Consider the following 13,980-nt stretch of genomic DNA (forward strand, 5'->3'; position numbering starts at 1 on the left):
TATATATATATATATATATATATATATATATATATATGTTTGTTGATTACTTGGTACTCACTTTCTCGATTTTTCTGGGATCTGTCTCTGTTTCTGTCTCTCTGTGTCTCTTTCTCTATCTCTTTACCTCTCCTACCTAGACACACACAACCACACCCACACACACACCTATCCTTCCCCATTACCCTCATTCAATTTATTGTGGGACCAGAATAGTTTAATTAGGCTAAAAATATCAAGGGTATTAGAGCCAGGCAGAGAGAGTTGGAGAGGGAAAGAGAAAGAAAAGGAGGAAAAGTGAGAGGGGGAGAAGAAGAGGGACAAAAGGAGAAGGAGAGAGACGGAAACACATAGGCAGACAAACACAGAAAAGAGAAAAATGTCTTTTTTATCTCTAGTGGATATGGGCCACACTAGGTGACAAGATGAGAAAATGAGTTTCTTGAGGTAGGGATTTGAAGGCATCATTGGTGAAAATGTGATGTGTCACTTCTTCCTAAAAATAGCAATTCACACAATATCAATTCTCTATTTCCCTTTGTAATCATACATGATTAGTCACCTACCAGATTCTATAGGATTGAAGGCAAACACCAAGAATAAAAAACATTCTTTGAGGGCAATTTGACTATTGTAAACCTGGGCTTTGTCATGTTATTAAATGGGAAGGCATATTAAATCACAGAAAATAATTTAAAATGTTTGAAATGATCCCAATTTATTCTAATAGAACAGGAGCAGGAAATTTGTGACCATTTCTACATCCCACTTTTAGCAGGTTCCCCTCTATTAAAGACGTCCTGCTAGATGGTAGCCAGGAATATTAGTGAAAAGAATGGGCTGGGCTTCAGGAGACATGGATTCTGCTCTAATGTCCATTTACTGTATGACCAAGGGTAAGTCGCTTAAACTTTCCAGACCTCAATTTCTCCATCCATAAATTATGCAGTATGTGAACAAAATATATCACTTCTAATAAGATTCCCAATGTCTTTCTCAACCCCAGAATATCAATTAAACCAGTAATTTGGCTTCTGGAGAAGAAGTAACAAGCTGATTGAATTTTTCACTTCTCAATTAATTGCTCTGATGTCACAGACAAACAAAGGAAAGACAAGTTGGTTCTGGATCAGAGGTAAGAAGGGAGTTATGGGATTAGGTTGAAGGTGCCAATCAATCCCATCAGTTACACCTGAATTTTCCTTATCTTCAAACTTGGTAATCTTGAAAGGAAAGTGGAAGCTGATTATACCTCAGCAACACTCTTCCTTAGTGACTTTCCCCATTGTTTCTGTGTTCTCTATGCAGGTATTTATGCTCGCCATCCTGCAAACTTTCCTGATGACTTAAACTAAATTTCTCAATCTACCCTGTAATTTTTTTCTGCTAGAAGTTTATTTCTTAAGCTTTCTAATTATAGGCCAGTCACTTTCTCTAATCTTTCTTTGTGCAACTATCTTTGGAGCCAAAGACAGTGGGAGCACTGTCAGCAAGAACAGCAACTAGAATAAAAAGACATGGCCTATACTGACCTTGACTCACCCAGGCTTCTTGGCAATAAAGGGGCTGGAAGGAATCAGAAGGGGAGAGCAGGTAAGGGGGTTGGGATAATAGAGAATAACAGAAGAAGAAAATAAAGCAAGGGAGAATGAGAGAATCATCCTGGGTGAAGAAAAAAGTGAGGGAGATAAATGAATGTAAGGGAAGGCCAACCAAAATGGGGGCACAGTTGCCTTATCCTAGCTGGCCATATAGCTCAGTATCTCTCCTGAGTGTTCATCACAATCTTCCAAGTATCAGAAAAGTATTTTGAATGTGTCATTTTATCAGCATTCTAAGAAGAAGGAAGAAGAGGAGAGTTTCTGAGATAGTTACCTTCAAGATGGGAGCCATAAAGACAGACAGACCAGTCAGAATAAATACAAGAGTTCCGGTGACTCTTTGTTCCCTGAAACAAAACCAAAAAATTACCTCATGTTTTCATACATGTTTCTAGCTTTTTACTTCCCCCAAAAGAACATGAACTATCCAAATCAATGTTTAATGTGGTTCAAATATTAGAGGTGTTTAAATACTTTCAGGGTAACATATAAATTCAATTTTTAAAAAATTGTCAACTGATTGGCTCATTAAACTAGAGCAGGGATTTGAATGGCTGATGCCACAAGTGAAAAATTCTCCAGTTATATTCTTTGGCAAGAATGACTCCATTCTTAGGGCTCCATTCTCCCTGCACAACAACAAGCATGTGCTACTATTAGGCTTTAGTTTAAGTGGTCCAGATCAGAATTTCTCAGGGGTTGTTTTTAAGACAGAAAATTCCACTGTGAAAATGAAAAATTCTCTTGTTCTATAGATGTGCCAATAAAGCTAAAAGGTGGTATTTCTATTCTCTTCAGGTAAATATGACACTCTGAAATGTCCTCTGGAAAAATCAAGTGTTTAGGACAATATGCCAACATTTATGCCATGAAAGGAAAATAGGTTGAAGATATATTACTCTCAGATGAACTCACAAAAGGTATCAATGATCATATTTTAGCCCAAAATGAAGTCTTTCCTAGAATGTAATTTGTAGGAATGGGCTAATCCCAATTGAACCCAGCTTTAATTTCATTTGCTCAAAATGAACAATTGCATGCATATGATATCTGTTACGATCCTTAAAATCTACATGAGAATTTGAACTTCTTCTGTTTTGGCACACCTGACTCCTAGAAACTTGGGTTGTTCTCCAGGTGCAGATGTCTCTGTCTCCATCTTCAAACTGTCAATATGAGCAATGGAGATGACAGTAGCAGCCACATACCAGGGGAGAGCCATGAAAGAACATACTATCATAAGAATGGCTACCCAGAAGAGATCCAGATGATAGCCAGCTCCCTTCTGTAGAAAGAAGAAACAAAATTATTGTTAGATTCAATTCATATTGGATGAATCTAAAATGGTTATTTGAAGTGAAAAGAATAAATGGAAGGGAAAAAGAAATAGAATTTGTGACTGAAGAATTAAGGGAAACTTCAGTAGGCTTATAGGGACTGGTGCAGAGCCAAGTAAGCTGAGCCAGGAAAACTATTTACACGGTGACTGCAATAATGAAAAGGAATTTCTGAAAGAAATGAAGTAATTCTGATTGTTGCAATAATCAATCATGAGTTCAGAAATCTGATGTTGAAGCATGCTTCTGTCCCCTAGGTTATCTCCACTCCAGCTCCTGCCTTTAAGCTCCCCAGTGTTCTCCCTTGTTGTGAGGATATCCTTCATTCCCCTACCTCTGCTTCTTAGAATTCTTATCTTCCTTCAAAATCAAGGTCACAGTCAAGCATTGCCTCCTTCATGAAGCCTTCCCTAATCATCTCAACAGGTAGAACTTTTCCTTTCCTCTCTTTCCCTGGATTTTATAATATTTATATTTTGTATATCCTTCTGGAGAAAGAAAGAAGATAATAACTATTTAATTCTGTCTAGCAAAGTGTCTTATACACAGTTTAAAGAACTGAATGACTCACCTTCTCTCTCCTAACCTTAAATGTGGAGGACATCTTCCAAGATTTAGTCTTTGGCTCTCTGTTCTTCTATCTTATATATTCTCCCTTCGTTTTATTATCTATTCCCAAGATTTCAACTACATCTTCTATGCAAATGACTCCAGAATCTCTCTATTCAATCCTCTCTTGTGGTCCCTAGTCAGTGATGAACTGTAATTGGCCCATATCAACCTGTGAGAGATGACTGTTAAATTTTCTGTATCAGCATTTACCCCTTAGAAGTCAACAAACACTACAAATCAGTACTTTATTATTTTGATGGCTGTCCTGATTTAACAAAGTTATGGAGAAAATGTCAACAATGCTGACAAATTTAAAATATACCTTTTTTTCCTGGAGAACTGGTGGTTAAACAATTACCAGCATACCTTTGGCCCAATTGCATGTTCTAGATGTCCTGATATTAGCACAAATTCAACATATCTGAACTTGAACTCTTCTTCCCTTCCTCCTTCCTGGTCCCCCCCCCCCCGTTTCCCCCTAATACCACATGTCTCTCAATTAACCCAAACTCAAAAACCCTCAACTTATATTTGACTCCTTAGATTAGTGAAGCTGTTTCTTCCTCATATAAAAGAAAGTAAAAAAAGCCCTAGACTTTAGTCAAAAGAGACACATATATCTATGGGCAAGTCATTCCACTTCTAACTTCATTTATTTGAGCTATAAAATGGGATTAATACCATCTTGAGATGATTGTAAGGCTCAAATAAAATGTGTGTGAAATACTTTGCCAACTTTAAAATGCAGTATATATGAAATTAATATTCTAATCTTTTTCCTCATTTGTTACTGATGGATAAGTTGATGGAAACATTGGGTAACTCTTAAGTTTTTTTCCTGTTCCTGTTAAATACTGTTACAAATTTCTTACACTGCTGATGTTTCACTACAGAATTTTTTTTCCAAGTCCATCAATGATCTCTGTCAACATTTCTCAAGATAATTCTGTGGAGTTTTTCCCCCCTAGAATCTACTCCCATCTCCATTCTGTTTATGGACTCTCAAACTGGGTTTGAATAATATGGAATCCATTAGAATAAGTATAACAAACATGCAACTGGGATCCTTATGTAAAGCGTTAATAATCCCTGATTGTTTGAGTTTGATGCCAATGGACTAAAGAAATGATTTTATGATTGCAAAATGTTATGCAAGGGTAATAACTATTTGTCTTATAAGCTACCTGGAGACAGTGGTACATTCCTCTTTTCTGCTCTCAATAAGGTTAGTATAATCTGAATAACTTATTCAAGTTTGAATAAGTGTGTTTTGAGATCTTAATGCTAAAAGGTGACTACTGGTTTCCATCTTATATAAGATAGATTTTTGGAGAGTGGTAGGAAACCCAACACAGAGGATCATGATACAGGAGAAAGAATTCAGATTGAAGTTTAAGCCCTGGTTCTGATATTTGTTGCCTGTGTGACCTTCCTGGAACTATTTCCTCTTCTGTACAAATTGGGGTTTTGACTAGATGGCCTCCAACGTCTTTTCCAGCTGAAAATGCTTTATGTGAGCACAAGGGTACATTCTTAACTACTCACATGCACTACTCACCTGAGCACATAAAGTGTCATTGAGGACTTATGTGTGGTTGGTGATTCTATACTGGCTCCAACTGAAATGTAGCTGTGGCTTTGTGGGGGGTTATCCATTTCTTCCCTCCCTATTTTCCAACACACAAAATCTCATGTGTTTATAATTGTTCAAGCTCTTTCAAAGCATAGCCCTTTACTTATTTTTCCCAATAGATTGCAGTCCCTTGAAGGCAGGTACTATCTTTTGTCTTTCTTTGTATCTCTGGTGCTTAGCACACTGCCCGGCACATAGGAGGTGCTAATAAACGCTTACCAACTGGATAAGTAATCAATTATGTTAAACTGAAGTGAATTGTTAAAAGAGAAAAAATAATTTTCATCAAGGATTAGGGAGTACCCCATGGATAGAGACTTGGAGTCAGCTATACCTGAATCAAATCCTGCCTCAGATACTTGCTATCTGGCATCTGATCTATTTTAGTCTCAGTTTTCTCATCTATAAAATGGGAATAATGAGGAGGCTCACATGAGATAATATAGTTCTTTTCAAAGGTTACAGCTCTATAAATGCTAATACTTTATTTTATTAAAGGTTACCCCTATCTCATTCCTCCCTACCTTTCCATTATATTAACATATTAACAAACAGCTTCTTATAATACAGCTGTACCTTACTTGCCTGCCCCTGGAATTACTAGACAGACAGACAGACAGACAGACAGATAGATAGATAGACAGACAGACAGATAGATGCATGCAAAGGGGGGAGAGAGGGAGAGAGAGGTAGAGAGGCAGATAAATAAATAGATAGTGAGATAGAGAGATAGATAGATGATAGATACAGACAGACAGAAAGACACAGACAGACAGATGCACAGAGAGACAGATGGTCAGCCAGCCAGCCAGCCAGATAGTATTTAATTGTATGTGTCCATTTTGTTCCTCTCACTAGAGTGTGATCTCCTTAAGGCACTTAATGCTTGCACATCTAAATTGAAGGACCTTCTAACTGAGAGTGCTAGATAACAACTAAATAAGCAGAACTGCCTCTCACATTTGAAAATAATTCCAATTGGAATGGGACAAGTCATAAAAATAATCCATCACCCCTGAATCAGAAACATAACCAGCTTAAAATAACATCTTTCCATGGTCAAAAAAACACTTTCTGACTGGAAAAGCAGACAATATAACACAACATCTAGTTTTTTCACGCTTTGAATAAATATTTTAAACTCCTACAAAATATTATTTTGCTGGTTCCATCCCTACATTTAATTTATGAAGAAATCAGATACTGTATACCCCTAAGGAGCCTGTGAAAAGAAAACAGCCCATGTGCACAGCATGGAAGGAATAAAGGCAACAGCAGAATGGGAGAGCCCTGGAGAGGGAGTGGGAGGGCTGGCTCCAAGACAAGGAGATGATGGTTTACACTGGAAGTCAAGCAACAGTGATCCTAGAGATAAGATTACAGCCAAGTGGAACAGCTCTCCTTTCACTGGGTCCCCAGGACTTCACCCACTGCTCATGCACAGAGGGCTGGCTTACCATGTGCCCAGAGAATGTGTTTACAGAGAAGTCTAACATTAGTTATCTTGAAGTGGGAGGGAGATGATAGCACTGTCAAAGGAGTTCTAGGTGCGAGAGATGGCTTATACCAGACAGCAGAAGTATATTGAGCTCACATCCACACAAAGACTGCAGGCTGGATGGAAGATGAATGGACTGTACAGATAAGTCAGTTGCAGAAAGAATTTGGTTAAAAAAAAAGCCTGGTCTTCAAACAGGCTCATTGGTTCATCAGAGTGCATAGTGTCTGGTAGAGGTGAGGCAATAGGGAGAGATGGAATGGCCAAGAGTCCTTGAGGTTTGGTTACTTTGGCCACAAGGACTGAGGTTCTCTTTCACCGGTGCTTTAGGGCAGCGATAGGCAAACTTTTTAAAGAGGGGAACAAAGGAAAGGAAATGCTCATCTGTCAGTCTGTTTCTAAAGCAACTTTTTTCAAAATTTCATTGTATTTGTCAGATTCACAATAATGTCGCAGGAGGATAGAACATTTCAGGCACCTGCCTTCCTCCCCCCCGCCCCCCCAATCTGGCCCACAGGCCATAGTTTGCCCATCACTGCTTTAGGGCATTCCCTGTGGCTAACAAACAACATGTGGAATTTCTGCCATACTCACAAATATAATGATGTGAAGAGCTGTGGAGTCACAGATTTAGAGGCAGAAGAGACCCAAGAGTTCTTTTGATATAATTCTTTCATTCTATAAGTGTAGAAACTGAGACCCAGGAAATTTAAATGATTTAGGATAACAGATTCAGAACTGGAAGGGATTTTAGAGGGCGTCTAGTTCAACACTCTCATTTTTACAGACTGAGGCCCAATCAATTTAAATGATTTAGGATCATTGATTCAGAGGGACAAGGGCCTTTAGAGATCATTTAATCCAAACTCTTCCCCCTGCAGATTAAGGAACTGAGGCTCAGGAGGCTTAAGTCAAGTCAACAAGTATTTATTAAGCACTTAATATGCATTAGGCACTATCCTAGGTGCTAAAGATAAAAGGAATGACAAAAATATTCCCTATCCTCATGGAGGTCCCAGTTTTAGGGCAATAGAACATGCTAATAACTCTGTGTGTGTGTGTGTGTGTGTGTACAAGATACATACAGTGTAAGTAGGAGGTAATTCTAAAAGGAAGGCACCAAATAATTTAGCACCATAGATTTAAAGCAAAAAAAAAAGATTGTCAAATTCATCTAGCCAACCCCTTCGTTCTTTTTAAAAATTAATTAAATTTGTTTGCTATGAAATTGAGACCTAGAAGTTAAAGGAGTGAGTTGGTCACAAACACACTGGTAATAAGTACAGAAACTCTGTAGTCTTTGAGATGTTTGGAAGTATGAACCAAAGGCCATTAAAAAAAAAAAAAAGAACTGATAGCTTTTTATAGGTCTTTGTTCTGATCTATGTCTCAAATGCTTCCTGATTATTTCTGAATTCCTCATGGCTGCACAGCATCTAACAAATGCTTGGTGAATGGGCAGTTGAATAGGAAAGACCCCAGCTACCTAGGGGGTATAGGGATGCATTGACAGAAAACAAATTAAGTTAGGAAGAATGTGCAGACCAGTTGGTTCATAGAATAATTATATCAGAAAATCCATTGCTCTCTTGGCCCTTGTAATTCAAGAGTAATCCAGCCTTTTGGCTCTTCTGACCTGTTTAATTGTATGTAATAAAGCAGAAAGGTGGCACAGTGGATAAAGTGCCAGGCCAAGGGTTAAGAAGACCTGAGTTCAAACCCAGACTCAGAAACTTCCTAGCTGTGTGACCCTGGTTACAACCCCATTTTCTGCAGTTTCCTCATTCCTGTAAAATGAGCCAGAAAGGGAAATGACATCTTTACTCTAGTATCTTTGTCTAGCAAACCCCCAATAGGGTTACAACACAACTGAAAAGACTGAACAATTACAACAACAAATTTGACAAAAGGAATTGCAGATGGGCAGGCATCAAAGCTATCCTTTCTGCAGGCTGCAAGCTTTCCCTTCTGGACTCCTTTTTAAAAAAAACATTTATTAATATTTATATTTGAGAAAAGTTAACATGGTTACATGATTATGCTCTTACTTTCCCCTTCACCCCCTGACCTCCCCCCTCTCCCAGCATTTCCACTGGTTTTAACATGTGTCATTAATTTTTCCAAATTATTGATAGTTGCATTGGTGTGGTACTTTCGATCTCCAAACATGTCCTCATCAACCCATGTATTCAAGCAGTTGATTTTCTTCTGTGTTTCCTCTCCTGCAGTTCTTCCTCTGAATGTGGGTAGCGTTCTTTACCATAAATCCCTCAGAGCTGTCTTGTGTCATTGCATTGCTGCTTGTACAGAAGTCCATTACATTCTATTTCACCACAGTGTATTGGTCTCTGTGTACAATGTTCTTCTGGCTCTGCTCCTTTCACTCTGCATCAATTCCTGGGGGTCTTTCCAATTCACATGGAATTTCTCCAGTTTACTATTCCTTTTAGCACAATAGTATTCCAACACCAGCATATACCACAATTTGTTCAGCCATTCCCCAATTGAAGGGCATGCCCTCATTTTCCAGTTTTTGCCACCACAAAAAATGCAGCTATAAATATTTTTGTGCAAGTCTGTTTATCTAGGATCTCCTTGGGATACAATCCTAACAATGGTATGGCTGGATCAAAGGGCATGCATTCTTTTATAGCCCTTTGAGCACAGTTCCTAATTGCCAGGCAGAATGTTTGGATCAGTTCACAATTCCACCAGCAATGCATTAATGTCCCAATTTTGCCACATCCCCTCCAACATTCATTACTCTCCCTTTCTTTCATTTTAGCCATTCTGCTAGGTGTGAGGTGATACCTCAGAGTTGTTTTGATTTGCATTTCTCTAATTATTAGAGATTTAGAACACTTTCTAATGTGGTTATTGATACTTTTGATTTCTTTACCTGAAAATTGTCTATTCATGTCTCTAGCCCATTATATCAATTGGGGAATGGCTTGATTCTTTATACAATTGATTTAACTTCTTGTATATTTGAGTAATTAGACCCTTGTCAGAGTTTTTTTGTTATAAAGATTTTTTCCCAATTTCTTGTTTCCCTTCTGATCTTGTTTTGGTTTCTACAAAAGCTTTTTAGTTTTATATAATCAAAATAATTTATTTTACATTTTGAAATTTTCTCTAACTCTTGCTTGGTTTTAAAATCTTTCCTTTCCCAGAGATCTGACAAGTATAATATTTTGTGTTCACTTAACTTATTTATAGTTTCCCTCTTTATATTCAAGTCATTTACCCATTCTGAATTTATCTTAGTGTAGGGTGTGAGATGTTGATCTAAACCTAAGCTCTCCCATATTGTTTTCCAAATTTCCCAACAGTTTTTGTCAAATAGTGGATTTTTGTCCCAAAAATTGGGACCTTAGGGTTTATCATATACTGTCTTGCTGATGTCATTTACCCCAAGTCTATTCCACTGATCCTCCCTTCTGTATCTTAGCCAGTACCATATTGTTTTGATGACTGCTACTTTATAGTATACTTTAATATCTGGTACTGCTAGGCCCCCTTCCTTCACATTTTTTTTTCATTATTTCCCTTGATATTCTTGATCTTTTGTTATTCCAAATGAACTTTGTTATAGTTTTTCCTAATTCAGTGAAAAAGTTTTTTGGTAGTTTGATAGGTATGGTGCTAAATAGGTAAATTAATTTGGGTAGAATGGTCATTTTTATTATGTTAGCTCCTCCTACCCATGAGCAATCAATGTTTTTCTAATTGTTTAGATCTAGTTTTAATTGTTTGGAAAGTGTTTTGTAGTTGTTTTCATATAATTCCTGTGTTTGTTTTGGTAGATAGATTCCTAAGTATTTTATGTTATCTAGGGTGATGTTAAATGGTGTTTCTCTTTCTACCTCTTGCTGCTGTGATGTGTTGGAAATATATAGAAATGCTGATGATTTATGTGCATTTATTTTGTATCCTGCAACTTTGCTAAAGTTGTTGATTATTTCTACGAGCTTCCTAGTAGATTCTCTAGGATTTTTTAAGTAGACCATCATATCATCTGCAAAGAGTGATAGCTTAGTCTCCTCATTGCCCACTTTGATACCTTCAATTTCTTTTTCTTCTCTAATTGCTACTGCTAGTGTTTCTAGTACAATGTTAAATAATAGAGGAGATAATGGGCATCTTTGTTTCACTCCTGATCTTATTGGAAAGGCTTCTAATTTATCCCCATTGCATATGATGCTTGTTGATGGGTTTAGGTATTTACTATTTATTGTTTTTAAGGAAAGGTCCCTCTATTCATATACTTTCCAGTGTTTTCAATAGGAATGGGTGCTGTATTTTGTCAAAGGCTTTTTCAGCATCTATTGAGATAATCATGTGATTTTTGTTTGTTAGATTGTTCATATGGTCAATAATGTGGATGGTTTTCCTAATGTTGAACCATCCTTGCATTCCTGGTATAAATCCCACCTGATCATGGTGGGTGATCCTCTTGATCACTTCCTGGAGTCTCTTTGCTAGTATTCTATTTAAGATTTTTGCATCTATGTTCATTAGGGAGATTGGTCTTTAGTTTTCTTTCTCTGTTTTTGATCTACCTGGCTTTGGAATCAGTACCATATTTGTGTCATAAAAGGAATTTGGTAGGGCTCCTTCTTTGCTTATTAAATCGAATAATTTGTATAGTATTGGGATTAGTTGTTCTTTGAATGTCTGATAGAATTTACTTGTGAATCCGTCAGGCCCTGGTGATTTTTTCTTAGGGAGTTCTTTGATGGCTTGTTCAATTTCTTTTTCTGATATGGGATTATTTAGGTATTCTATTTCTTCTGCTGTTAATCTAGGCAATTTATATTTTTGTAAATATTCATCCATATCTCTTAGATTGCTATATTTATTGCCTTAATTTCCCCTTCATTAGAGGTGAGGTCTCCCTTTTCATCTTTGATACTGTCAATTTGGTTTTCTTCTTTCCTTTTTTTTATTAGATTGACCAGTACTTTGTCTATTTTATCTGTTTTTTCAAAATACCAGCTTCTTGTCTTATTTATTAATTCAATAGTTCTTTTACTTTCGATTTTATTAATTTCTCCCTTCATTTTTAGTATTTCTAATTTAGTTTTCATCTGGGGATTTTTAATTTGCTTGCTTTCTAATTTTTTAAGATGCATGTCCAATTCATTAATCTCATCCCTCCTTGAATTTGTTAATATATGCACTCAAGGATATAAATTTCCCAAGTACTGCCTTGGTTGCATCCCACAGAGTTTGGTAGGATGTCTCATCATTGTCATTCTCTTGAATGAAATTGTTGATTGTTTCTATGATTTCTTCTTTGACTAGCTGGTTTTGGAGAATCATATTATTTAATTTCCAATTAGTTTTTGATTTGCCTGTCCAGGTGCCCTTACTAATTATTATTTTCATTGCATTATGATCTGAGAAAGTTACATTTATTATTTCTGCTCTTTTGCATTTGTTTGCAATGTTTCTATGCCCTATTACATGGTCAATCTTTGTGAATGTACCATGTGCAGCTGAAAAGAAGGTGTATTCCTTGTTGTCCCTATTTATTTTTCTCCACATATCTATTAAATCTAATTTTTCTAAGGCTTCATTCACCTCTCTTACCTCTTTCTTATTTATTTTTTGGTGTGATTTATCTAGATCTGAAAGAGGAATATTTAGATCTCCCACTAGTATGGTTTTAGTATCTATTTCCTTCTTGAGCTCTACCAGTTTCTCCTTTATGAATTTGGATGCTATGCAATTTGGTGCATACATATTGAGCAATGTTTTTTCCTCATTGTTTATACTGCCTTTAATCAGGATATAATGACCTTCCCTGTCTTTTTTAATCATATCTATTTTTACTTTGGCTTTATCAGAAATCATGATTGCCACTCCTGCCTTTTTTTTTCTCATTTGAAGCCCAAAAGATTTTGCTGAAACCCTTTATTTTAAACTTGTGTATGTCCACCAGCCTCATATGTGTTTCTTGTAGACAACATATGGTAGGATTTTGGTTTCTAATCCACTCTGCTATTTGCTTCTGTTTAATGGGTGAGTTCATCCCATTCTCATTCAGAGTTATAATTATCAGCTGTGTATTCGCTAACATTTTGGTGTCCTCCCCTAATTCTATCCCTTCTTCTTACACTATTTCCTTTTAAACCAGTGGTTTGCTTTATGCCAGTAACCCTTGTCCCCTCCCCTGATTTACTTCCCTTTTTACCCCCTCCCTTATTATTCCCCTCTTTTTATTTTTAAAGGCCTAATGAATTCCCTCCCCCTTCTTCTCCCCTCCCTTTTTTGACCTCTCCACTCCCCTGTTCCCCTTGGTTTATCCCTTCTGACTTTCTCAGCAGGGTTAGATAGAGTTTTATATCCCAATGGATATAGCTATTCTTCCCTCTCAGGGTTGATTACATTGAGAGTAAGGTTTAATTATTACCTCTTAATGCTCTCTTGCTCTCCTTCTTATAATAGTATTCATCCCTTCCCCTTCCCATGCCCTCTTTGTGTGTAATAGAAAATCCTATTTTTCTTATTCCTTCAAGATTCTCTAGGTGTCCTCTACTATTCACCCCCCTCTTTGTCTCCCACCCATATCATCTTAGTCCATTTAGTATTCCAACCTCTCCCTATGAATACTTCTTCTAATTATTATAATAGTGAATGCTATAATGGTGAACAGAGTTCACTACAGAGAATTATACATAACATTTCTCCACATAGGAGTTCCAATAATTAGATCTTATTGAAGCCCTTAAAGAGGCAAATTTAAAAAATATGAGTTTTCTTACTTTCCCTTCTGTTTCTTATTTACGTTTTCATGTTTCTCTTGATTTTTGTGGTTGGATATCAAACTTTCCATTTAGTCCTGGTCTTTTCTGTGCAAATGCTTGAAAATTTTCTATCTTGTTGAATGCCCAAACTTTCCCCTGGAAAAATATAGTCAGTTTTGATGGGTATGTGATCCTTGGTTGTAAACCCAGTTCTCTTGCCTTTCTGAATATCATATTCCAAGCCTTGCAGTCTTTTAGTGTGGAAGCTGCCAGATCCTGTGTGATCCTGATTGGTGCTCCTTGATATTTGAATTGTCTCTTTCTGGCTTCTTGTAAAATTTTTTTCTTTTACTTGGAAGCTCTTGAGTTTGGCTATTATATTCCTGGGCATTGTCTTTTCAGTGTCTAGTGTAGAGGGGGTGATCTATGGATCCTTTCAATGTCTATATTGCCCTCTTGTTGTAGAACTTCAGGGCAATTTTGCTGAATAATTTCTTTTAGTATGGAGTCCAAATTTCTATTAATTTCTGCTTTTTCAGGAAGACCA

General features: G+C 36.9%; 1 protein-coding gene across 1 annotated transcript in view; it reads right to left on the minus strand.

The window, feature by feature from the left end:
• The window catches only part of SLC4A4 (solute carrier family 4 member 4), a 378,919-nt gene that overhangs the window by 26,245 nt on the left and 338,694 nt on the right, over positions 1 to 13,980 (minus strand). Inside the window, exons 17-18 of the mRNA XM_044681601.1 lie at positions 2,708 to 2,886; positions 1,876 to 1,948 (exon numbers count right to left, since the gene is read on the minus strand). Coding sequence (XP_044537536.1) covers positions 1,876 to 1,948; positions 2,708 to 2,886 — 252 coding nt within the window. The remainder of the gene's footprint in view (positions 1 to 1,875; positions 1,949 to 2,707; positions 2,887 to 13,980) is intronic.

This window comes from Gracilinanus agilis, chromosome 6, assembly GCF_016433145.1.
Source record: "Gracilinanus agilis isolate LMUSP501 chromosome 6, AgileGrace, whole genome shotgun sequence".
NCBI classification, from domain to species: domain Eukaryota; kingdom Metazoa; phylum Chordata; class Mammalia; order Didelphimorphia; family Didelphidae; genus Gracilinanus; species Gracilinanus agilis.